This window comes from Calypte anna, chromosome 13 (assembly GCF_003957555.1).
Source record: "Calypte anna isolate BGI_N300 chromosome 13, bCalAnn1_v1.p, whole genome shotgun sequence".
In the NCBI taxonomy this organism is placed as follows: domain Eukaryota; kingdom Metazoa; phylum Chordata; class Aves; order Apodiformes; family Trochilidae; genus Calypte; species Calypte anna.
In genome coordinates, this window is record NC_044259.1 from 4,270,870 (window position 1) to 4,298,674 (window position 27,805).

Sequence of the window (27,805 nt, forward strand, 5' to 3'; positions counted from 1 at the left end):
GGTTAGCTTTCCTGGAAAAAGAAATCTTGTTCTTTTAATTTTTCTCAATATATTCTGCAAAAACTTACCTAAATTTCCCTGAAATACCACATACAGCTTACACAGAAAAATCTTTGTCCCTTCATCTTGTGACCTCATATGTCCATTGTTTTTACAATACAGTAATATATTTTCATATGATACAGTAAATGCAGTTTTGAACTTATAAAGCTTTTTCTTTTAACTTAATAATGCTAAAGCAGACACAGAGTATGTGGAAAATTTACTCACACAATGGGCACAGTGTCACATTCCTGTCTGAGGTGTATCAAACTTCAGCCTCTCTGCTTGTTGCCAACACGTTGCAAAGAATTAATTAGAAACTCGTTTTGCTCAATCACTTCCCTTGAGTGTTTAGGATATTCACAGTAGTATTTCATAGGAATAGCATAATCATGAATAATAACAGTAATTATTCCTGTCACCAATATTGGAATTATTTCCTTGTAAATGCAAGTCCACAAGGAAAACAGCCAATTCATATTAAATATTCTCTAGCAGAAAGATGGTAGATGAGGCTTGCTATGGAATATCTTAAACCCATTTCTGTCATATGATAACTTGGTCATTTGGTCTTATCATCCATTTATCCAGTGCTAAAAATATAATAAGAAACAAGCCTAACAGTCACTTGCCTATCTCCAGGTATTTAACATCAAACTTTTTGAACGTTAGAAAATAGTCTATACTATTTGCTGGTACCATGCACACTGGAAGTTTCTTTAGTATCTATGTATACTTTTAGTTGATTGAAGTTCTTTTGAAATTAGTTGTCTGAACCTTAGTGTAATTCATATGAAGTGAGGGTTTCTTGATTCCATAAATGAAGAGGTAACTAGTGAGAAAGCCAGTGTATATTTGCTACTGTTTCTTTGAGACTGATGGAAATAAGACTGCACCATGTTACTCAGTTTTGCTCCATTTTAACATTTGTAGCTAGCATGCTGCTAATCTTTCTTTGCCTCACAGACTTTGGCAGTGTCACAGAGGTCATATTTTCCTATGCATGAATTATTGATGAAAAATTTCTCCAGTGCAACAGATAAAATTCCAGAGATCAGAATAGAATGCACATTCATCCTCTTCTTCTCAGCCCCATAACTGGTCAAATTCTAATAGACCAAACCAAGGTCTTCATCTGTTTGCATTTGATGGAATGGATATTGGTAAAAGTTATGAGTGGGCCGTTCACAAAAGCAAAGAATAAATAAATATTAACAATTTTTTTTTTGTGGCTTAATGCCACTAGTTTAGTCAACCAGTTTAGTTAACCATTCTTACAGGCTGAGGTATGTTGTACACATTAAGGCTTGCATTTTAGTGTTGAAATAGATCTGTCTGGAGAGCTAGGCAAGAAATTCTGCAGCACCAGTGCAGAAGGAAATGGGAGTGAAAGTACAGGAAAGCTTAGAATTTCCTACCCATATTATGACCTCACCCATTAGCCGATCTCTATAAATAGAGTAATTCCCTTTCAGTCCTGATGTCTCCTCTGCTTCTTGTTACATGCATCAGTGGTTTTTAGAAGCATCTACAACAAAGGAAAACCTTAGAAAGTAGCCTTCAAATGGTTCTTGTTATGTACCTCTAATAAATTCCTCTACTGGAGCAATTTCATTGCTAAAAAACCCATACAAACAAACAAACAAAATAACATCAAATTCAGACCACCCCCATTATTTTAGGAGATTACTACTCATATGTGTTTTAATTCCAGAAATCAGCTCATTTATAGTCCTCTTTCTCATTGGCCTTACTTAGCGAAAAAAAACCCAAACCCAACTATTTTTGTGAGAATTCTTCTGGTCAAACATAGCTGATATGATTGCATTTTGCAGCATCTGAGAATACAGGTCAGGGCCTCTGAGGGCCTGGCTGCTGTGTGCCCATACTCCCCAGAGCAGCCTGTGCCAGGTCCAGTGCTGGGTACGTGCCTCAGCTCACTGGATGACTTACAAGCTGGTGCTACAGAGGGATTTTTGGGATGAGTTCCCAACTGCTCACAATGCCTTGAATATGATACAAGGGGACAAGTTTGTTCCAGTGGAGAGGTTTTGGGGCTCTGTGCTGCAGTAATTGTGTGTGACAACAGACAGTTACAGTGCAATTACTTGGCTGTTTGGGTTTTCTCATTACATTCATTACTGATCTTTGATCCCTGTGTGCTCTTTCCCAGGTCGTCCCATTCCACCTACATCCTCGTCTAGCCTTCTCCCATCTGCTCAGCTGCCCAGTTCTCATAATCCTCCACCCGTTAGCTGCCAGATGCCATTGCTAGACAGCAATACGTCCCATCAAATCATGGACACAAATCCTGACGAGGAGTTCTCTCCTAACTCTTATCTGCTAAGAGCGTGTTCGGGGCCACAGCAGCCTTCCAGCAGTGGTAAGAAAATTGCAAACATACGGAATTTGTTTGTGACATGTTTGTGTTGGTTTTATGCATTTTTTGGATGTGTTCTTACATCACCACGTGTGGGAAACGAGGTGCAGAAAAATCTTGCTGCTGTATTTCAAGGGGATTTTTTTGAAATACCAGGCACGAGTTTTTGTTTCATTTTACTACAGAGAGATTTTTAGTTTTAGGAGTGTTAGAAGCTGTTTAAAAATTACTATTTAATTATTTTCATCAGAGGGGTTTCTTTATCGAAGTAGTTTACCTGCTTCTTGGTGGGTCATGTAATAGAGCAGTGTGTGCACAGTGGTTTTTTGTTCTGCATAGGCTAGTCCTGCATCTCATGTAGATGATGAGGTTTTGTACATCTAATAATGTGTGCTGCTTCTGCCATTCGATGTCTGTTCTTATTTCAGAATCTGTCTGATTCTGTGCTCCTAATGTCACAGTTAACTAAGATACTGCTATTTTTCAGCAAATTAATGCTTTTCTTTGAAGACACTGTTTTAAAACATTTGCAGTTTTGCTATCAGTCACCTAATCTGTAGTGTTTAGGGATTTCTTTCTTTTTTTCTTCTTTTGTGTTAACAGATGCTGACTTTGACAGCCAAAATGTTGAGAAATCAAGATGCAATTCCTTTTAGAAATACAGACTAAGGAATGCTATTATAGCTCTGTATTTGTGATTATTTTTTTTTTTCTTTTTAAACCTACGTATCACCTGTGCATTTCTTGCCTATTTATCTTGACTCTAGGACTGTGCATCTTGTATGCAGTTTCTGTTCTTCTAAGGTTGCACTTTCCTGTAGCAATACAGATCTGAACAGTAATGGAGATTACATGCATTGTGGAACTGCTGGCCTTTGTGGGTGTGCACAGTACACTGCAACAATGCCCTTTAAATGCTGGCTAGTGGTGCATGTTAGGAGGATGAAACAATAAGATGAAATGTAAGATGGAGTCAGGATAAGGTGAAGCCTCTTCCTTAAGCACTGGATTGGAACAAGTTGCCCAGAGAGCCTGTACAATCTCTGTCCTTGGAGGTTTTCAAGAACAGTTTGGTTTAAATCCTGAATTCTGACCTGACAGTCAGGAGGCTGGACTAGGGACCTTCTAGAGTTCCTTCCATCCTGCATTGTTCTTTAATCCTGTGATCCAATCTCTATCTCAGATACATTAAAATATAATTAGAAATAGAAGTTATAATTCAGAGATTGTGAATGCTTTCTTTTTACTTGAGGTTTGACAGTGGAAAATATTATACCATTTTTGAGGTTTGGGGTTTTTTACTTGCTTCAGGAGGATCTGGGTAGCTCCAGATCTCAAAATTTATAATGAGCAAATGAGTGGAAACTGTACAAATGGAAAAAAAAAAAAAAAAGGCACAATTAGAACTTAATCCTGCCACTTCTGTTAAGGATAATAAAAAGCCTTGCTCCATCAATGGCAAAAGGAGGGGCAGGGAAAATCTCCATTCTTTGTTGGTCATGGGGGGAAATAGTTACCAAAGATGAGGAAAAGGCTGAGATATTTAGCACTTTCTTTACCTCAGTTTTCAACTGTAAGACAGGTGGTCCTGAGGACAGCTGCTTCTGGGGATTGTAGACAGAAATAAGAAGCTGAATTGTAACCCCTGTAACCCTGGAGGGTACAGCTCGTGACCTGCTGAGCCACTTGGATCCCACAAGTCTATGGGACCAGAGGGGATCCACCCCAGGGTGATGAGGGAGCTGGTGGAAGAACTCACCAGGATGCACTCCATCATTTACCAACAGTCCTGGCTCACTGGGGACATCCCAGATGATTGGAAGTTGGCCAATGTCACACCAATCCACAAAAAGGGCTGGAAGGAGGACCCAGGAAACTCCAGGGCTGTCAGCCTGACCTCAGTGCCTAGCAGGGTTATGGAGCAGATCATCACCCACAGCACCTACAGGAGGGACAGGGGATCAGACCAGACAGCACAGGGTTAGGAAGTGCAGATCCTGTCTGACCAATCTGATTTCCTTTTACTATCAGGTGACCACCTGGTGGATGAGGGGAAGGCTGTGGATGGAGTCTGCCTGGACTTCAGCAAAGCCTTTGACACCATTCCCATAGCATTCTCCTGGAAAAGCTGTCAGTCCAGGGCTCAGCCTGGAGCACTCTCTGCTGGATTGGGAGCTGCTAGAAGCCCCCAGAGAGTGGTGCTGAACAGTGCTGCATCCAATTGGTGTCCCCCAGGGATCAGTGCTGGGCCCAGTTCTGTTTAATATCTTCACTGATGATTTAGATGAGGGACTGAGTCCACCATTAGCAAATTTGCAGATGACACCAAGTTGGGGGGAAGTGTGGATCAGCTGGAAGGCAGGAAGGCTCTGCAGAGGGACCTGGACAGACTGGAGAGTTGGGATGATTCCAACGGGATGAGGTTCAACACGGCCAAGTGCCGGGTCCTGCACTTTGGTCACAACAACCCCATGGGGAGCTCCAGGCTGGGCACAAAGTGGCAGAAAGGAACCTGAGAGTCTGGATTGATAGGAAGCTGAACTGAGTCAGCAGTGTTGCCCAGGTGGCCAAGAAGGCCAATGGCATCCTGGCCTGGCTCAGGAACAGCGTGGCCAACAGGTCCAAGGGAGCAATTCTGGCAATCTCTTTTGTTTTCTGTAGTCCTTACCTTCAGAGTGTTTATAACAAAATATCATAGATAGTGATAAATACCTTAAATGAGAAAAGCTCACCTCTTTTTGCAGCTCATCCTTGTTCCTGTAAGTTTTTCAGAATTGCTTTAACCATCTAGGTGATATGGAAAGGTAGACCATGCTTCTATTATTCTTTAATTTTTTTAAAATAATTTTTTTAATTCTATATTAGTTCCTATGGAAGCTTAGCAACATATATGCAGACATTTGGGAGAAAAAGTGTAAGCTGAGTTTTTTGTTTAAATTTGGTGTTGGGTTAAAATGGAGTACTTTTAGATATTTAGACCTAAGGCATAGATTCCAGATAATCTTTAATCATTAATGAATATTTGCTGGCACTCTCTAGGTTCTTCTTTAAGCATTTCTATCATAGTCTTCAAAGTAAATGCTGAAGATTAATTATTGTAGAAGCCTCGTACTGGTTACACTAGACAATAAGTGTCCTCTTGTTTGTGTGACTGTACACTTATGCTTGCTTCAGTCTCTACAATTACAGGACAGCTTCTCAACAAGCTTAAGATGAGTCTTCTTGCATATGAGGTGATACTCATCTACATATACTGACTTCCCTGTTGTCACAGTTTGACACTCGGACAGCAGTTAACCAAATGACAGATGCTCACTATTAATCCCCCTCCCTGATGAAGAAAGGAGAGAGAATAAGGGAGAGAGACTGATGGGTTGGAAACTAAACTACACAGTTTTAATAAAAGTAAGTAATAAAAGTAAGTAATAAAAGAGTAATAATAAAGAGGAAAAATTATTAAATATATACAAATATACATAAAATTATACCATGTTGCTCCCTCCTGTCCCTCAGTAATGCTCACATCACTCCCAAGGCTGCAGGGCAACCCTGGGAAAGTCCAGGCTGGACTCCTGGAGTCAGCAGCAGTTGGGAGCTGGAGGCAGGAACACAGAGATTCAGGCTGGAATGGATTAGGACCACAGGCAGACAAATGGATGGAATCCTCCCAGGATGCCAAAGCAAACAGGGATGGGGAAGAAGGGCCAAAGTGAAGGGCTGAACAAAGAAGGCAGAAGGGCAATGTTTTTGACCCTTGTGATCGATCAAATCTATACCAAGTACGACATGTATGGGATGGAATACTCTGGTCAATTTTGGTCATTTATCTTGTCCATTCCTCCCTAGTGGAGGGTTTGCAGGTGTGACCTCTTTACTCTTTTTCTGGAGGGCAAAATGTTCCTCAGAGCTGAGCAGTGTCCCTGGTTCTGCACACCAGTCTCTAGCAGTAACTATAACCATGGAGTGTGAGCAGTCCCAGCAGCAGACACTGCCTGACAAACTTGCTGTTCATTTCAGCAAGCACAGCTATTTGCAAGAGACTTAACTGAAAGCAAAATTACAAGACATAAATTAGCTTTATCCTGGCCTAAACCAGGATACCTGTGCCCTTCACAATAGCCATTCTTGATGTATCTGGAAAACTCATTTGCCTAAAAAAATTACCTAATCAAGTCTTTCATCAAATGAGCAGTCTATTGTTGATATTATGCAGGCCTTTAATCTACAATAAATCTTTGTTAGAACTCATCAGAGCTTCCACTTTGAGAGAAATGTGATTATAACACTCTTAAAATGACATTACATCATCGGGGTGATTGGTTTATCATTTTGAGAAGTGACATCAATCATAACTCGCATAACCACACAGTAAATGAATTCAACCTTTCTACTGCAGAACAATGACACAATAATTGCTCAGAATCAGACTTAAAATGAAATCACAAAATGCACTTTCTTTAAATATGATGTTAACCTGATGGAATATATTATTAAAAATAATGTTTGAGGAAATTCTGTGTAATTATAAATATGTGAAAATGTATTCCCTTTTTGCCTCATTAGAACCTGATTTCAGTTGAGGAATCATCTTCTGTTCCACAGATATTACACTGTTTTTAATTGAACTACCAGCACTTATATTCCTCTGCTTGTATTTCTTAATATAATATGCAGTACAATTATATGTGATGAAGGACAAGAGGCTTTTGAAATCTGGTACACCTGCTGATAGTATTTTTTAAAAAAACACATATTACAGAACCAACTTAGACGTTTTCTCCATGAAAAATAGTGGACCTTGGGTTTTTTCCTTTGAAAATAAGGTCAGTTGCTTACACTGTTTTCCAGGATGCTTTCTTACAGCTGACAGTAGCAGTAGTTTTGTTTCTTCTTCCTGCAGTATTGTATGCATTTTCTTTCTAGTCATACAGAATGACTCCTCTTGAAATGCCATTTTAGTGGCTTCAATCATAATGCAATATAATAGGCTGGGTTTTAGTCTTACTTGGAAAGAAGGTAAGGGGTTTTGTTGCCAGCAGCTTTGACTTTATTTTTTTATATAAGAATTATTCCTATTAAACCAAAGTTTGGAATCCCAACAGGAAGACTATTTAGTGTTGAATCTGAGTAAAATAACTACTTGCACAATCTTTTGATACAGTTGATCCATAATTTGATATATTCATAATCTTCAACCATTCTAGCAATGAGAAAGTAGATGCAGAAAAAATTTCAGACTATTTTGATTTTGGAAAAACTCTAAACTATGCATTAGATGATGTCACGTTTCTCAAGAAGTTAACTGATGTTTGACTTGATGAAGGAACATGCCCAGTTTTTCAGTGTTAACAAATGCTTTTTGCTCACAGACAATTAAGAGTGCAAAGCATTGGCTCACTGTAATGGTATTTGCCCACAGAATTGTTTGGACATTGCTTACAAGACAGGGTTTGCTTGAAGTTTTTTTCACAAGCAGCTTTTGGCTGTGAGGAGAGAGGAATTGAGAAATCTGTTGGTTTGAGGTGAAATAACTGTTTAGTATTTTCTGTGAGGTAGTAGTTGAAATATGCAATAAGACTCTCTGCTTCTGACCCTAGTTTCTGTTAATTTTGCAGTATACATATCTAGAAGGATCTCCTGAGTTTAACAGATAGTACCAGTATGTAGGATTTAATAACTAATAATGTATTGTTACCACCACTTTCTTGCTGTTTACTCCAGTATGTAGAAAACTTTTTTTTCTGAAGGAAATCAGAACTTCTACCAATGGATTAATGTAGTTGGAGATCTTATTTGAGATTCTCTGCAGGGAGTGCTTGGAAGTGTATGTTTTATAACCCTTTACAATCTGACATCAAACAAACAGATATTTCCAGTTTCTATTGTATAATGCCAACTCACACAGAAGATGGTAATCTTTGAGAAATAAATGAATCCTACAGAAAAACAATTACATCTCCCTCAGATGATGGATCTGAATATCACCCCTTACTGAATGGAGAACACAGTTTCTGTCTCTGCCTACTTAGATGATAGAAAAATCAACAAAAAATCCGGAAGCCATAGCTCATTGGGTTTTTTTCCTAAGGATTGACTGGGGCTTATTTGAGAGGCTAAATCAAGGAGTTTGGATATCTCTGTATGCAGCACCTTTGTCTTATTGCCAGAGACATGAGTTTAAACTGTAGATAAGTAAGATAAGTATGCATAGCTGGTCCAGGACAATATCCAGCTGCTGGCTTCCTAGAGGGACTGTTAATGTGGCTCAAAATGGAGCATTAAACATTCTGCGGAGGGGGTTGGTTTGTTTTTGTTGGGATTTTTGGTGTTTTTTGGTTGGCTGGTTTGGTTTTTTGTTTGTTTTTTTCATTTGGAAGTTGTCATTCTGAACCATTTCATTAGAATTGGAATCTTCTCCTGGGTTGTGTTATAGCCGGGGGTAGGAAGAGCTGTTGTTTTACTTTACTTGTTGCTTGTGTTTGTTTACTTCTGATTTTGTTTATTTTGCTCTCTATGCATGACTTCCAAGATAGGGAGGAACAATAATCACAAAGAAAAGTTTTGGCTTTCTCCACTTTGGCTTCTCTGTCCTAAGCGAATTTGTTAAGATTTCAGCAGTGTCTCTCTTGAAAACCCCTTTCAGAAAGTTTCAGTTAACACTTCGCTAAGTTATGCCTAGATCAGCAACAATTTAAAATCTGTTAAGGTTCTAGGTCTGGGGTTTTTTTTTCTGAATTATTTTATGTGCTTTCTAATATCTGTCTCCAAAAGGGAGCCCTGTGTTAAATTTGTGTACAGAACTTTGTTGAGGAACAACAAAGAATATAGACAAACAACAACAGAATATATTCCTGTTCAATATATTCCCAGGGAAATGCTATAAGCAATTTTTTTCTGATGGCAGTTTATAACAATGCAAAAAAAGAGCTGCAGATTGATAATTTTAATTTCTATTTATAAACTAGGAAGAAATTCCTTTTGTTCATTTTGGGGCCGCTGGTCAGAATTTCAGTGCTGTGAGCTGCTGTGCACTGCAACAGAAGCAGAGGAAACTAATGCTAATTGGAAGGATTCTATCCTTAATGCTTAATGCTGCTGAAGAGCACAAAACACCCTGTGCTTCTGAAAGACTTCTTTTCAGCAGGTGAAAGTGTTCAATAAAGATTCCTCTGTTACAGTAGATAAGATTGAACAGAAATCAATAGAAGCTAAATCCTGTTAGTCTCTAGTGTTTATGCTATGAAAACTGGCACCTAGCTTGAGGTTTTAAGCAGTAGTCTTCTTCTGTGCACATTGTTTTAAACATTGCATTTATTTAGTTAGAAAGTTTTTAAAGAGATACTCCCTCAGGCCCCTATTTGGTTTTAATACTTAAATTCTCTAAATCCTCAATGGCTATTCACATTCCAATTCTCTTGCATTTCTGAAGCACTAGGTCTGATTTTAGAGCTGTGGTCTGGAATTAGAAATGGAAGGAACAGCATAAACTGTATTTTCCCATTAAAAATGAAGGCTGTACTCAAATATTCACTCCATGTTGCTGCAACTACTACTGCTGATAAGCTGTGAGGCATATGTTGACAGTGCCAGCAGATGTCTGAATTCCAGCCAGATTATGTTATTCTAGATATTAAGATATTGCAGTGACATTGTTAATTTATGAATTCATAATCATGACAGACAAAAAAATATCAAACAGAAGGTTCTATGGTAGTAACAATAATGCCTTTATAAAACTATGGAAGTGAGAAGAGATTATAATTCTGTTGTTTCTCTATTTTTCGTAAACTCACCATGGTTTTTAGAGCTGTGGAGATTTTTTTTTTTTTTTTTAACTGTGTTTACATCATTTTAGTTTTAAGGCTTGTAAATGTGCTGAACTGGCAAGCTCTGGAGTAGTAAAAATAGCACAGCAAAGCAGCTGCAGGTCCATCCTTCCAAGGTTCTATTTCTCCAGTGTGTTACTCTTCTGTTTTCCAAAAACTGCAGTGAGGCCAGGCAAACAACTCGGCTAGTATGGCCAGTCAGGCCTTGTTTTTTTCTTGTTACTGACCCTGATTTTGTCTCCTAGCAGCTGGTTTGAGATGACCCATAAATGCCATGTGTTTGAAACATAAAGGCTAGGTACCATGGCTCCATGCTGTCATGCCAGGAAAATGGGTGTCCAGACTTGGTAGCTTGCTTGAAAGCTGAAACGTATATTACAATTAAAAGCAGAGTAACTATTTTTTGTCTTGTTTTTCTTTTAAATAGTGATTTCATATGCTGCTTGTGGGTTTTTTGGTTGTGTGCAGAAAAGTGTACAACTCACTTTTCATTGGTGATGTTATAGTCCTAACAACTTCTGTAGGGGATTCTGAAGCTGTTTATATGGAACTGGAACACTTAGGAAAGATTTCATATTATCTGTCACAAGCAAGATTTGGTAGCTGATGCAAAGTGAAGAGTAAAGCACATGTAAGTCATGTGCACTCCCCAGACAAAAAAAATGAGATCCCAAAGGTCTTTTCCAACCTGAAAGATTCTGTGATTCTATTTCTAATGTTTTTACTAATATGAGCCTCTTAACAAGCAAATATGTAAATATCATCCCCACTGTGGGGTGTGTTCAGAGCCAAGCGTGACACTTCAGCTTGGTTTTGCCTGTGATGTTGCTCCTTCCTTGCATTGTGTCTGTTCTGGCATCACTTGTTGATGACTGGCTTACTCCGCTCTAAATTCAGGAATTGAAGAAGTTTGAGTGGAAGTCTTGAACTGACCAGTTCCTCTGCTGTTTTAAATTCTCAGTTGTTTATAATAATTACATACTAAAGCTACAGATGGGGCATTATTTTTCTCACGTAAGCTAATCAACTGCACATTATTTCCTTCTTTTATTATGTTACAAATAAGTTGTAATTTATTTTTCTGCCAGATTCTTACAGAGAAAGGCTGAATGTTTGTGCAAGATAATTTACTGGCTTAATTTTTCAGATATCTTATCATCAAGGCATAGAGGGAATCCCCTTCCATTTTATCAGCTCCCCAAAAACTCTGTCTGTGGCATTAAAATGTGAATGCAATTGCATCTCTTTTTCTCTTCCCTTTGGATTCTTTGTTTCCTTCCAGTCTATGGTGATGCTGCACTTGCTCCCAGTGTCCTAGTTTGTTTTTATTGCAGCAGCCTTTTCCATCTACAGAGTAGGGTGCTGTTTGTCATTCAGCTCTCCTTCAGTCCCTGCCTCACTCCACAAAGGGTTTCCTTGCATGTTGCTCTTTCCATTTCATGCATTTGTGTGGAATATGATGGGGCCGTAACAGTGTGATTTTGAGTAAGAGATTTTTTTTGTCTTATCAGGTCAGGTCTGATGCTTGGTTTCTGAGGTTTTTTTTTCTGCTTTTGTCGTGTTGGGTTTTTTATAGATAGAGAGATACAAGCAGAAACGTAACTGCATTTTGATGGTTATAGTGATAGCTGGTATGGATCTCACATATCTGAGATCTGAAAAAAAACTAGTAAATAAAAAAGAAAGAATTGGCAACTTAACATGGAAATTGTATTAATTTGGGAAGACTCCTTGTTCTTGGTGTTCTGTTAGCTTAGAAGCAATAACTAGAGCACTGCAGAAAATGAGAATGATGATTTATACATGATTAAAAGGCCATATGTGGGAATAGATGCCTAAATATTCCAAACCCCTAAAAGCTAGGGAATCTTACTCTCATACTAGATCTTTAAAAATCTGCCAAAGGGGGACTGGTTTACCATAAACTACCATGCCTCAAAACTTCCATTTGAAACAACAGCAGAGAAGTTCAGTCTTGTCTCACTACACTCTGGGAGAAAGATACCTGACTTTGTTGTTTTGAAACATTCTTCTTGGTCTTGAATCCCCCAGACTGGGGGGGGGGTACTTGTTTGTACGTAATAAAATGGGAAGTTCCAGCTGCTAATTAATGTGATTTTGGGATAACTCAGAAATCTGGACTTAAATATTGTTGACTGGTTTAATTAAATCTGTAATGTATGGGCCATGGCAATTACTTGGGCTTTTACAAAAAAAATAAATAATAATTCTAGTGGAATCACTGGGAATTTTGGACAACAAACACCAGGGTCACTCCTCATTATATACACTGTAGTGAAATGTTCTGCCTAACAAATCAGTGTTTGAGTGTGTTGTAGTTATTCCCATAAACAGGTGGGTAATTGTTTCACTTGACACAGAACTGTCAGTTAAAGGGACCAAACATGAAAAGGTGTAAAATTGTTGAAAGTTTGAGAGTTCCAGCTATTTGGTCAGGTGAAGGGAGTTAAAGCTGAAGTGGTAAATGATGGCTTTGAATTATTCCATCAAGTAGTGAGAATGAGGATTGTGACTGGCATGGTTTGTGAATGCATATAAACCCATTGTGACCCTGCTGTATAAGTTTCATCAACTCCTGGCACCTTCATTTGCATTGTGGCTGAAAACTTGCTGCAAAGAGCAATTGGTAAGGCTTATGTGGTACAAAAGAGGAAAATTTGACTTCTGCAGATTTGGTTAGGAGGAACATTATTAATTGCTTCAATCTCAACCAAAATGTTAGCTGGGTTTTTTTTTTCTATTTTAGATGTCAGCCTTTTTTGTTTAGTTTTCATTGTGGCTAAGAAGCAGAAAACATAAACCCCACCACAAACAAAAAAGAGATGCAAATCCTCAAAATGAAAGTTGAAAATATTTGCTTAAAAATCTTACAACTTAAATGGTTCAGCATTTAAAAAATTAAATAATTATTGCTTTAGTTAGATGTTTCTGCATTTTCCAAATCTCTTGTCCCTTCCTCCATTATATTTTTCAGCTAAAAGTGTAGCAAAAATTAATTAAGTATTCATTAACAGTTTCTCTCTTTGTGGTCTAAAGCAGGTCATAATCAGACACCAGTTAAAGAATAGCTATTTATTCTAAAATCCATTAATTTAGCAGGCATGGGAAGGCCAGTCGGTTACAGCTGTGAGTGTTCTGCGTGGCTGGAGAAGAGGGTGCAGAGGAAAGCAGACCACCTCGAAGGAAAGGAGGGATTTCTAAGAAAGAGTCCACCTTCCTCATTCTTAAGTTCCTCTGAGATCATGCCAGAAACACTAATACATTAGAGTTTCGCTTCATTTTATTTATTTGGAACAATTTCCATTAGTATCCTGCTGTCACAAAGCAACTGGTACAGCTCTTTAGTTGTGGCAGTTTTAGTCTGGGGAGTTTCAGCAATCACTCACTGAGACCCAGAACCCCAACAGTGTAGCTGACTCCTCTGGGTAACATGGAATTTAAAGTGTTCAGTTATATTTATTTCATCTGATAGCAACTTCTTAATATTGAACATTGAAATTTCTTTGAGGTGATTAGTACTGGTGGATCTTGCTGATCAGCAGCTTTTGTGTCCAATGGTTTCTTCATATGGATTGATTTATGGAAGAATACATCATCTTTACAGGGTAGGCTGATTCAATTCAAATTTCAAGATTCCTAAGGGGTCTTCAGACCCAACTTCAGTATTTGGATGGCTGGTCTGAGATTTTTTTCCTCTCTAGGTGGTGGGGTTTTGTCTGTTTAAATATATATTTTAAATACATTTCTTCCTTCTGGGAGTCTTAATTTTGAACCATTTAGTAACAAATCTGTTGTCTCTATGTTGGTTTTCGATACGAAAACCCATATATATTTTGATAAGATTTGATGTGTTCTTCACCCTCAGTTTGTATTTTGAAGTCTGTTGAAGATACGAGACACTGATAATTTAAATGCATTCTAACTGTATGTGAACATTGCTAAATATTCCCAGGAGTAAAATGAGCAGCAATGGAGAATGTTTAGAGAAATATGTAACAAATTTCTCAAACACAGAACAACCTGTGGCACAAATCTGCCTGCTCTAACAGGCTTCATAAAATTAAAGCTAACTCATTTTTAATGCTCTCCCAGCTGCCTTTTATTACTATGCTAGCAGGTGATAGTGACTCTCTACTAACTTATTTGTACCCTATTCATCTGAGTTGTAATGAAACTGATTTTTTGCTTTTATTTGTTCTTAAATCTTGATTGAGCCACTAATTCTTTGCCTTGCTATTTTAGCACTTTTTTCATGTGCTCTACTTTACAACTGGATTGATGCAGAAATTTTTATGCCACAGCTATTTAGCTGCAAGCAGTGAAAGAAGGATAGATAATCGAGCTTAAAATAGTAGTGATTTGTTGGCTAATCCACTTCGAACGTTATATGTTAGTCAAAATATAGAGGCTGTAATGTGAAGTTTTTAAATTTAGAATCAAATTTGAGGTTCCTGTAATTCCATTTATCTCTGAGTCACTTACTTGAGACATTCAGATTTGATATTGATAAAAATACAATCACTGGGAGAAAAAAAGCTTGAATCTTCACACGTGAGACAAGTAAAACAAATAGAATGCTGTTGCTTATAATGATTTTAAAGTTATGTTGCTTTTTAGAGTGTCAGAGGAGCTCCAGCTAAGCCCGTGGTACTCTTTGGGAGTACCTAAATATCGGTGGCTCAAAACAGCACACCAAGCTGTGTCATGAATTGTTCTTTCTCACACAGGCATTACTGGGCTAGTCAATTCATTGGAAATTTGCACAGAATTAAAGCTGCATAGTAAATATTTCATATTTATTTCATAAATAAAAATCACATAATCACTTGTGAACACATGTGATATGTAACTTGGAATATCCAAGTTTCTTCTACCAAAGTAATGGAATACACAACAAGTTCTGGATGGTTATCACAATGCTGAAATATTACAGTATGGAGAATATCCTCTGATGAGGTGTAGATGTACCACTGGAGATCTTAATGGAATATACTGACAGCTGTCAGTAAAGAGAATGTTATTAACCAAGAGAAAAAATAATCATTATCAAGAACAGGGTAATTAACACCTATGCTTACATGCTTCAGTGCTCCCAAAAATTGTTCCAATAGACACGATGCATATGCAGGGGATGAGCTAGCAATTATATAGGTACACATAAATATCATCATTATTTCATAACCCTTAAAAAGCTTGTAGCCTCTTACTTCTAAGGTGATCATTACCTTAAAACTTCTATGATTGCACATAGATATGATAGCATTTTGAAGTAATCAGACAGAATTAGTCCATAGAAAACCAAAAACTTTAGGTGTCCTGTAGTAGAACATGTTTGCTAGTATGTTCTCATTGCTGAATTTGCTACTTTAGGATTTGATTGAGAAGTCTTTGAAAATGAGATTGTTCTCAAATATAATGCCAGAAAACCTTGAAATCCACTAAACCAGTAGCTGAGAAGTGTACAGATGGGGGGGGTTGGCAAGCCAGTGTTTTTGGTAAAGGTTTTCTCTGCTTGAAGTCAGTGATTAGATTGTTGGTTCATTTATCACTAGTTTATTCTAATTTAAATGAAAATTAAATTAAGCAAGCTTTGATTAAGATTCTCTATGAAGAATATAAGTGTTGGTAAATTATAATTACTCTCAGAATTGTTAAGTAATGGCAATGCTTAAAATGTTTCCCATTACCTGGCTGCTTTTTTTTATTCGTTTCTTTAGGACTCCTCCACTGAGCTTTTGTGCACTCCTGTTCTGTTTTACCAGATTATAGAATGGCTTAATTAAAACCAGGCTCTTCAAAAGCCAGGGCTGAACACCAAATTTTAACAGCTGTATCTATTAGTCCTTCAGGATTTCTGCTGTATCACCTGTCAAATGCTTGAGCTTCTTCAGCATCAGTAAGCATAAAATGAGGACTGTCAATCTGGGGGGTTTGGTGTTTAGGCTTAATGATGGAAAGGAGAACTAGAAGCTGAAGTGAAGAGAGCCAAAGCCCTTGAGTGTAGTAAAGAGGAAGGCTGAGCAGAAATAAGGAACTCTTGGTTGGGACCCTCTGGGACTGAGTCAGAAAAGCTGTGGCCTGCCTTTGCAATGCCTTTGAAGGTACCTCCCAGGTTCAGTCAGTGACTGAAAGTCCTTACCCATTGTGAGTACAGCTGTAGTGGTGTTTACATTTATAGATAGCACTGAGAGAAGCTCGATCAATGGTAAATTATGTCTGTGTTGAGGCACCCGTATGCACGTGTCCATGCTCATGTGTTATGCATAGATTACATGCAATATGCATATACAAGCTCTGCATTTGTATTAGTAAGTTTATGGGGGGAAAATGGAGGTGGAGAAATTGATTAGTTGTGGGGTTTTTTTAAATTAGGAAGCATCTGGGTATTTGAGAAGTTCTTCTGGACAAAAGCAAGGAAAAGTGTATTATCTGTAATTAGAAATAATGTATAATTGGGTCATTTGCCATATTTCTGCCGTTCTGATTTAGTTGAACAATGTGATCATTACGCCACCAGTTTTCAATAGAGGTGTCACAATGAAAAATAATTGCAATATTCCACAATATTAACTGTACCCTAATTGCAAAAGTTTTGAAATCTAATTACCATGAAAGCTAATGTGGCAGGGAACATTAAGCATAATTAGTGTATTTTAAAAAAGGGAAAAACCGTTAAAAGCTTGTTATTGTCTCGTAAGGTAGCTAGAAATTAGCTGGATGCAGAGCGCTTTCATCTAGCTTTTCTGTAATTTTTGTTATTAGCACAGACTGCAATAAATTTATTTGACATAGCCCACACCTGCTAACCCTGCAGGAAAGCATGTCTAATGTGCACAGGTCCCAGGTTTCTCACAGAATCTGTCACAATTTCCTGGAAGACAGCAATGACTAAGGTTTAGGTGTGGGCTGGTTCAGGGCAGGGGGCTGTTGGGGATTTTTTTATTGTTTGGTTTTTTGTTTGTTTGTTTTTGTTTTTTGTTTGTTTGTTTTTGGTTTTTGTTTGTTTGGGTTTTGTTTGGGCTTTTGTCCCTGCATGGTCACTCATGCTTCACTGCTCCAATTTCACTGTGCTTTAAGGAAATTCTGCAACACTACACATAAAAAATGCTATCATGAAGCACTTCCGAAAAATTATATGGTGTGTTATTTATATGCTTTCTTTACAGAACAACTGCCTGCTTTCACACAGAGTGTGGAAATTCACTCATATGATTAGGATTTATTTTTTCAAGGAAAGAAAAACAATGGATCACACCACCTGTGTACTAAAAATGTTTCTTTCTGTATAGCAGGGGAATAGCATTGGAAAATAGCATCCAAACCATACAAAGCAGTGCTGCTTTTATCTAAGATCCAATTTTCAGTAAGAAACATCCAAAATATTTTCCTCTGGTTCCTTTTTTTAAAATTTTGCAGATAGAAACTTTTTTTTCTGGTTTTGCTGTTTTTGAAAATTATTGCAACGTGTTTTGGAATAAGCTAGATCCATATTTCTATATGGAGGAACCACCATGAGTTTCAGTAGCTCTGCTGCTGCGGTGGCCTCCACGTTCCTGTCAGCATCAGCACCAGTACTCCCAGGAAAGGTCTTGACCAATTGATTTGATCTGAAAATTAATCTTGCCCCCAGGGAAAAAATGAGTGCTTGGTTCACATGCTGAAAGCTCCTGGCAGCAGCATCCCTCACAGTTGCCCAGTCATTAAGCAATGGTGCAGGAGAGGGTGGGGTTTGGTAGCAATCCAAAATTCATCAGCTGTTGGCCAGGGAATCCTCTACTAATCTTTGCCTGAGGTTACCTTTCCACCCTCGGCTGCCAGCAGCCAGGGGGTGCTGCTTGCAGAAGCCTCAGCCCTTTTTTTCCCCCTGCCTCTGGCTGCCTCCTGCTGCCGCTCTCCCTTTGGGCCAGCTCTGGAAACTGGTTGGGTGGATGATCCCAGTAAGCTGCCTGGCACGTCAGCCTGTCTGGACAGCAAGCTTTGTTTGTAGTTGGATTATCAGGCTGGTGCTACTGGCAGTACACTGCTGGTGCCACTTGGCAGAGGCTGGGGCTAAGCTGCTACTTTTGGCAGCAGTCTGGACTTTGTCAAAACCAGCTGGAAAGTACCTCTACTTTGGGCCCACTGTTTGGGTCTCCTTTAGAGTATGTCCTATCACGCTGAGACAAGCTCCTCCTTATCCCTCTTTTCCTGTGTAAGTCTTAACTGATTCTCATTGCTGAGCTCTCTGGGCCACATGTTAAAATTGTGCCTGCCTCTTGCTACTCCTTTCTGTGATCAAGGACTTTATAGCTTACTCCATCATTTTTATTTTTGCCTTTGTGTGCTGTTCTTAGTTTTTCTTTCTGCCTCCTGTTATTCTTCCTTCTTCTATTTATCAATAAACAGTTTGGCTCTTGAGCCATGGCAGAATCACAGGGCCTTCTGACAACAGATGGAAATAGGAGTGATCACCTTTCCCAGGCAACTGAGGGATATGCCTCATTTTTTAAAGATGAAATTTAATGTATCTTTTGTCTTGCAAACAACTGTAAGCTATGTGTTTTGCAACAACTGCATTGATTTGTTATTTAATGCTTATTTTTAACTCCTTGGCTAAATCCCTTGTGATTTATTACATAAAACATTTTTTTATTAACTAGATTGAAACAGATGAGAGTGGAGCACATGTGTTCTCTCACACACGTGTGCTCTCACACAAATTTAACTACGTATTCAATACCCAAGATCAAGCTTTAGCTTTTCAGGAAATCTATTCAGGAATCTGGTTTTCCTCCTTTATGAGAAAGGAGGATTCCTTTCTTCCTTCACTCTCAAATGTCTAAACAACTACCTATGCATTCAAAGCAGCACATAAATACTGAAAAGAATAGATTTTTTTTCAGTAGAGAATGTAGAAATCTGACTTCTCGTTACCACCATAGCAAACTTTAGTTCTTACTACAGTTCAGCATATTTAGAACTGAAGCTTGCATATTCTTCTTTTTTGACATTCTCTTTCAAAAGTGAACAATACTAATTGTGATGCTAAGAGCTTGTGTTTATGAAGGTTGATTTGGTGGGGAGCACCAGCTCTGAGAGATGGAGTGCCTGCAGAAATACTTGCAGCACTGTTACCCCTCAATGCATTCTCTATTGGTAGCATTTTGGGGAAAAAATGAAATGTTCAGATGTATAATTTTGTCCTTGATATCTTGGGAGGTGTGTGTGTAATTTTAACTTGCTTTATTTTTGGCTTGCTTAATGGTTTGGAACAGAAGAACAGGTTGGGGTAGGGAAAAATCACAAGATTTTTGTGTTGGTCACCTATACCTTCTTTTCCCCATGAAACTATTGCCAGTGGGTCACTGACATTACCAGTCCTCATGAGCTCATACAGTGCTGTTCTTGTCTTCAGGTCCCTGAGAAACTAATGGTGTGTCCCTACTACTTGCAGCAATCGAAGACATCTGAATCTTCTTTGATCTCCTTCTTTTGTCCCTTTGCTGCAGTTTTCACAGAGAGGGAATTGCATTAAGCTGCCAAGCCCAGCTTGCTTGGCTCTCTGCTGAGGAGGGTGGTACTCTCATTAGTGAAAATGAGCATTCCTTTAGCCATAGAAACACTTGTGATTCTGAGAGGATTCTAAGCCCCTGGAACATAGAAATATAAAGGGAAATAATCAGTAACTATTTTGTGTTCTGTGTTTAGATGTATAGGAATGTATGTTCCTCTTCTTATGGAGACATTCTGCTTATTTTTCATGTATGTTTAAAGCCAGACATTTCCTGTGGGAATTTACTCCCATAAGTAACTGTCCATTTTTTTATTCCCACCAGCTGTGTGTTTGAGTAGTCACAGCAAAGTTTATGAATCACTTCTCCTTGACGGATTATAACAATCACAATATTCTGCCACATAGCCAACAGCAGCAACTGAATATTAGCACTCTCCAGAAAACTCTGTTCAGTAATTAAACATTAAACCTCTGATGCCTATCATCATCCAGTGCCAAGACCCTTTACAATGCAGGTTTGTAATGTTCAGGTAATAATATTAAGGACTATAATTTATTCTGAAAATGTAGCTATCTGAGAAGAATGAATTTACTGAGATCAGAATTTCCTTTTTAAAATGGCTTTTCAGGACTTTTCTGACATTCACCCTGCAGTAGTATTTATTTAGTTAAGAAATCCTCTGAATGTAGGATAATTGACAAAGACTGATGAAAAGAGCAGTATTTAAAACTGTGGCAGCAATAGCAGTGTGTAATGTAATGCAAAAATCTGCCTTCAGTAAGGAAAAAATGGTCCAGCAGTACTTCAAGCTTTGGGCATCGTTTCTGAGTTAATATGCTTCTGTTTGGTGTCAATGTAATATTGAGATTAACTAGCTAACGAAGAAGCTTGAGAAACTTAAGAGAAAAATTAAAACTTGTAACAAATATGGCACTGCAGATGGAAACTGTGAAGTCTGTTTTCCATCAGTGTGTGTACATAGCTCTTTTAATATTATGATGAGAAATAATAAGGTTAACCCTCAAATAAAATAATAGCTAGCTCTGTGTTGTTTAGTAGCAGCCACAGCTCCTGCTCACCAGCTGAAGCCCTCCTTTCACTGTTAGTAATGTTCTGTTTTACACAAAAATGGCCAAGGACAGACAAAACACATGTAACTTCAAAAGATCTGAAAGATGTAGTCTTTGCAAAAGCACATGTGTAGAAGCTGGGTAATGGTCAGAAATAAGGCTGCCCGTGCAATCTGAATTTGCTCAGTCTCTTCTGCAGTGTCCAGAAAGCAGGAGCACTGCTCCTTAGCAGCTTTGTGGCCATCCCCATGGTAAAAGGGCTCTTTTCCTACCATTCTCACAAGGGGTTTTTTTCCAGCTTTCTTATTTATTCAGTACTTGGTCTACTTGCCTATCCACTCGTAATTCTCATTTTCCTTGCTAATCTTCTAGTGTTTCTTATGAACTGCTTTCCACTCTCTTTTTCATTTGAACTAGCAATGAACAGATGCAATATTTGAAAAAGCTTTATTTTGCATATCAAGATTTCCTGTAATGCATCCCTAGGATATAACCTAAGGTGGGGAAAGTCGAGTCAATATTGCTTGGTTGTAGTCTTGATAATAGGAGATTAACACCGCTAATTCTTATTACCAAAAGTGAGTTTGTCTTGCAAGGTATTAGATGTTAGGCAACTCTGCCTAGAAGCAGAGATTTGAAACAGAAATTCCATTAGTCTTAGAGAGTCTTCTCAAGGACTCAGATGCAACAGCAGTAATGCTGTAACACGTTATTCTAAATTTTTTCACCTGAGACTATTATAAATAGGATTTGCATTTCAGGGAGAAGTAAAAGATCTGACTGTACGTTTTCATTCTTTCCTACTTCCTCACATCTCTCATGTTTGGAGGAGTTTGAAATGTTAAACTAAGGAGGGAGTTAACAGAACTGTAAGGACAACCCAGTGTTATCATTTGCTGTTGAGGTTTGTATCCTGGTGCTACCTCCAGGCACATGGAATATATTATCATTTAAATGCAGAGCTCCATATAGCAGCAATTCTGTTATAACTGTCATGTGTAATTACACTGAATGTGTTTGCATGTAGCTGTGTAAGTCTGTAGGTATGTAGTTCTTTGGCTGATTTGGGTTTGTGTTGATTTTTTTATTCACATCAAGAAACTGATTTTAGATGTTCATGTGTGTCTGTAGACAACCTCAAATATGGCTCAAAATCATAAATGAGATACCTGCCTAGATGAGATTTGGTGGTACTGCAAAAAGTTTTGTTGCAATATTCTGCTTTAGAAACTGATTAACTAAACGAACATGTAGCTTTTGATAATTTTATTGATATTTGTGAACCTTTTTGTATTAAGGTGAATTTAACCATCTTGCATGTCTTCTGTTCTCATAACAAAATAAAGTGTTGGACGATCCAGTGATATCAGGTAGAATGGAGCAATGTTAGTTCCAAGGAGAACTGTAATGAGTGATTTTTAGATAGGTGTTTCAGCAGGTCTGGATAATTCGGTTTTAGGTTGTAGTCTGGATTAAATTATTTATTTTTTCACAAAGGCTAGAATAGTCATTAGATTATTTAAATCATCTTGAAACCTTAATTCATCTGGCAGACTGCTCTAGGGTATTAGAAAATGTTAAGGGGAAGAGGAGAAGAAATTCTGAAAGCAATTAGAGAAACCTTTTGCCACCTCTCTTCAGCAGATAAAAATCCAACTTTTTGCAAGAAAAATCTCCTCGCATCAGTTTCAGCATCTTACAGACAGTTGTGCTATCAATATGCAAATGCAGCAACTAGGAAAAGCATGTTAAGATACTTGTAGATTATTCAAAATTAAAACAGCATCACCAAGAGTATAGATGAGATTTTTTTTCCCTTCAAATCTAAGAAACTTTATTGAAATTGTTCAGTATTTTAATTTCAAATACAGTTTCTTGAGCAATCAAGCTTGTGATCTTATTTTTTTCCCTATGCATATTCATGTGTGTGTTTACATATTTGTTTGTTTATTGCATCTGGTACTTCAGTAATGTGTAATTTCTATTTCTTCCTTTTGTCTGGAGGCCTCTCATATTACATTTAGATTGTATCCTTTATCATCCCAAATTGACATTTATGCTTTTACTGCTATTGTTTGCCTAGCTTCTCTCTGGTATGGATCAACAATTTGTTTTAATCTCTGTCACTTCTCTTATCTCCCTCTACACAGAGATGCAGTCATTTTGTACCAGCGTACGCCTACAGAGATTGTGTTAGCAACAGTGCAGCAGCTGCCCCCTCCCCTCTCTGAAATGCCAGGGAATCTTAATTGCTTTTCCAGTTCATTTATAAGAATGCAGAGACAACAGTATGTGTGAGACCAGTTTTGACGAAAGTAATGGTATGTCAGTGCCAATGAATAAATAAATATGATTTACATAGAGAAATACTGTGGCAATAGAAAGGAAGTCACAGAATGAAAGCAAATAATAGTTTTAAGACTTTGTTCCTTATTCTTAGCAGGAAGCTGAGTAAAGTCCAGAGTGCAGTAGGGCTTGACTTTACTACTTTGTAAAAGTAGCTTTTGTTTTAATTTTTTTAAATTACTAGCTTGACAAATTTGAGGCATAAATGAAAATGAAACATGAAATGCTTGCGTTTCCAGAGGCCTCAAGAAGCTGTTAATGCTTCCTGTGGATTTTGTGCTTTCTAATAATTTTTAAAGTTTGTGTACAATTCCTCCCCTAAATCTGTTCAGTTACAAGCTCTGATATGAAACAGTTTATTAAGTAAGAAATAGGAGCATAATCTGTGTATGGACAGATCTGGAGCTATATGCAAAAGGTTGAAATGAGTCAGATTTATGTTTTGAGTAGTGCCTCTCTCTCTGTTGGAAAGAAGACATTGTGAGAGCAATCAGAATAATCACCTAGCAGAGAGCAGGCTGTAGGAAAAGAGTTCTGCAGTACTCAATACATAAATTTAGGTATGAAGGCTGATAATGCCAACCTAAAAAATAATCAGGTGAGCAGGGGTATAAAAAACATGTAGCCAGGACACCTGTCTGCTTCCTTTTTCCTGTTTATAGACCAACATCTCTGACCCTCTACACAGCTTTCAGTGCTTTGATGAGCCTTCTGTTTTGCTTGGGGTGAATTTCATGCACCATGAGTTCACCATTTTTTGTAAATGATGATGGCAGTGCCTAGTGCTCAGGAAGCAAACACACAGCAGTGTATGGTGTGGCAGGAAAAGATTGTTTGCGTGCATATACATCCCAGGATAAATACCCACTGATTTGTAGAGGACAGTCACCAGCTTGGTAGGAGACAGTACTGATTGATACATTTAGGAGAGAAAAAGCTGTCAATAGAGGAGTAGGAGAAATGTCATAAGGAAGTGCAACGTGCATCTAAAATTTTTATTGAGTTATTTGGTGATAGGAGCAATATATCTATCTCATGTAACTAAAGACAAAGGTAATATTCACCTACCTCCTTAACTCCAGAAGCTTGGTGAAATATCGAAGTAAGTGAATACATCTGTGCATTTCCCTCAGCAGTGTCTTTGTGAGTGACAGTGTTTCCCACTTATATTCCCTTCCCGTATTTTTCTCTTCTCTTGTCTCACATAGCAGTTACTGTTGGGTTTATTTCAAGAAAATAAATAGGGTTTTGGAGAGTACATGGTGCTTAGGGGGAAAAAAAAAAAAAAGCCAGCGGTGTCCGGTTCTGCAGTTTGGGCATGAAAGCAGCCCAGCAGTATGCCTGTGCAGCTTGACAGTGCCAGTGCCAGATAGATAATTCAGGGACCACAAATAAACATTGAGCTATTTCTAGGTTTTATGAATTATGATGGGGTTTTGTCCACATCCTCCATAAACCTGAGGCAGACAGCAGGCCTGTCTCTTACAGTCTTATCAAATGTGAATAAACAGGGCCTGTAGCACTGTAGCTCTTTAATTTATGACCTAGAGCAGCCTTACTTAGTTTTGAGTCTGCAATGTCTCATTGACCAGCAGCTTTGTTTGCAGTTGCACTGAGCTTCTAATTGCTTGGAGCTAGAAAATCAGATGTGTAAACTAATAATATCTGAAGAACAAATGTGTTATACTCACATCTGGACTGGCTAGTATAAATCTTGTGAATCACCAAAAAATGAGAGAAGTGCCTTTTTCACTGAAAAATTATGAAATGTTAGAAAGTTAAAGACAGTGTATTATTGTATATCATTTATGATAGCAATATAAGTACTTAGGCTGTGCCTAACCAACACTTTTTGGTTTTATTTTGCTCTGTTGAGGCTGCAGTTGTTTTGAACAACATATATAAATAACTGTCTTGACCCAGAAACTAAAGAAATAATACATAATGCAAAATATTTGGGTTGAACAGGAAGCTCCAACTTCACTTATAAGTACATCAAATATGGACACAGGACTCCTCCATTTGGAGTTGGGGATACCTCGATCCCTTTGACAAGTGAAGGATTTTCCAGGGAGTGAACCAGAGGGACAGCCACATGTCTGGCACTCATAGATCTCCCAGTGCCTTAGCTGGAGAAGCTGCAGGAGTGAGAGGTGCTGCAAAGCCCCACCTTTCAAGGTAAGTTCCTGCTGAACCATCTGCAGAGACCCTCAGTTAAATACCATTGATCTCTGCAAAGTAGGTGAGCTTGCAACTTTTTAAAAATAGTTCTGCATGCTTACAAGATACTTGATCAATAGATCTAACTGTTATAATCTAACTGTTGTTGTAACCTGGTACCTGGGTTTCCTAGGTAATTGGTTAATACATGCCAATAGGAGAATTATGTTGCTACATCTGTTTTGGGCAGTGTAGGTGATCTTGAGAAGAAGGCTAAAAGATTTCCTGTCCTAAGCAGTAGCAGTATACCTGATTTTTCAGTCTGACACCACACTGCTGTATTCATGGGTTTGTGCTGTGCTAAAGGAGTCAATCAAAAGCCACCTTTTGTCCACCTGAACCTTTGGGGAAATTTTTTTCTTTTATTAGTCCTTTATTACTTCATCAAGGAAAACCGTGTGCTTATCACCTTATGGTGACATAACAGTGAGTTCTGGTTCTCACTGCTGTCATCAGATGTGCACATATGTGTTTATAGCTGATGTTAATTATGCAACCCTTAATTCTTGTTCTTCAAGCAACTTAGCCTTCTTGTGTTCAAGCTTGCTCAGTATTCTCAGTTTTAAGAATGTATAGATCCTTGATATGCATCTCAAATAGTCAGTGGCATGCCAGCTATGTGGTATACTGTAGCTCACATTCTCATTTAAAAAAACGAAAAACAAAAAAACTGACCTTGAATGTTGCATTTAGGAATTAATGCAAAAATTCATATTTTCTGAAACCATTAGCATTCAGAATGCATAAATAACTGTCTCTAGTGGCTTTTCTGTTTCCATATATATCTGTACCTTAACGGAAAAGTAATATTTGAATAAGTCATTGAAGTTAGTGAATGCAGCTCTGGCATTATTTGTTCATGGTCTTGTTTCCTTATGATTTACCCATCAGCTTGCTTATGTCTGTCAATTATATGAATTTACAAACCCTGTATTTTGTTGACCATCTAATACAAAATCTGATTTGGAACCTGGAGTTTCTGCTAAATGTATTTTTTTATAATATTTAACCTGATTTATTTTTGATGTGAAACAATCTTATAGTGTTCTTTGCATGCTTGACCTGTCATTTGGATCTGCTGTATCACCAGCGCAAACAAAGTCTGCTGTTAACTCTTAGACCATGAAATATTTCTGTTGTTCCATTCTACAATTTCTTTACATGAAACAATGTCTGTGACAAAAAAGAGAAGAGATTACATTCTCAGTTTGACACTGGCAGCTGTATTAGACTCTTTGCTTAAGTTTGCATTTCATTGAACCATAGAAACTGCACCTTGAAATACAATTTGGTAAACTTAATTATTTTTGCTTGCTTCCTGTAATATTTCAAGATATGTGAAAATTAACTGCAATAGGGATTATCATATACATTCCTAAAATCCATGAAGTTTATAATGAGTAGATAACGCTTTGTTGTCTTATGCTGTTTATTATCCCCTGTTTGTGCCATAATCAAGTCCTCTTATTTCTTCTGTTTTGAGGTTAGAAGCTCTGCCTAGCTTGAATTGTTTTATTTAAACCTTACTGGTTTTTTTCCTTCCTCAGATATTATATTAATCTTCTTTCTTCTAGTTGAAATCTTTGGGTGGTAAGAAGCTTAATATCACCCATTTTGGGGTGTTAGAGGAACACAGAGCAGGGTGAAACACAATCCCATGTGGGGAATCCCATTATTTATTGAACACAACCCAGTAAACTCACATGACAGTAGAGCTACCTGCTGAAGGCCATGCTTTCAGCAATCCAGAATTTCACAAAAAGTTTTGCTTTCAAACCAGTGCTCCTTCCTCCCCAGCCTGCCTGCCCCTCACCTTTTGCCTCCTTCCCACAGCAGCAGTTTGAGACACACACACACACACACACACACACACCCTTTGAGACTGGGAAGGCTCTGTCCTGCTGGGGGCCAGGCGAGGTCCTGCCTGCTGCCTGGGTTCTCCTGTGGCAAAGCCTGACCTCTCCCCACTCTGCAGCAATGTGGCCACTGAGGGGCTGGAGGCTCCAAGCAGAGAAGCAAGCATGGGCAGGAAATGCTGGAAGGGAAAAGTCAGGGGTAACAGTGAGGGGCTGGGAAACAGTGGGTTTGCAGGATGCTTCAGTGAGAAGAGTAGAAGTTTGGAGGGGTCCTTGTATGGACCTACCATGGACATTCTGTGAAATAATGTTTGAATATTTTTTAGGGAAAAATATAAAGTTCATGTTTTTCAACATATGTAGGTATGTGACTTCCGGAGAGAAAGATATTTTTACTGTAGGATTTTTTTTCTGTATAATATCACAGAACCACAAAACCAGAAGGGATCTTCCTACAGAGTGGTGGTCTCCCTGATCAGATCCTATACATTTGAATGGGAAGACAGATTACACATCAGGAAAGGAGGAAAACAAGTAAATGTTGTTAATC

General features: G+C 38.2%; 1 protein-coding gene across 4 annotated transcripts in view; it reads left to right on the forward strand.

Annotated features, from left to right (window-relative positions):
• TENM2 (teneurin transmembrane protein 2) overlaps window positions 1-27,805 on the forward strand; it is a 426,310-nt gene that overhangs the window by 222,419 nt on the left and 176,086 nt on the right. For 3 of the 4 annotated variants that reach the window (XM_030458892.1, XM_030458893.1, XM_030458894.1), the window contains one exon: window positions 2,216-2,425. The exons of the other annotated variant lie outside the window; for it this stretch is intronic. In XM_030458892.1, the coding sequence (XP_030314752.1) occupies window positions 2,216-2,425 (210 nt within the window). The remainder of the gene's footprint in view (window positions 1-2,215; window positions 2,426-27,805) is intronic. 4 annotated transcript variants of the gene reach the window in all.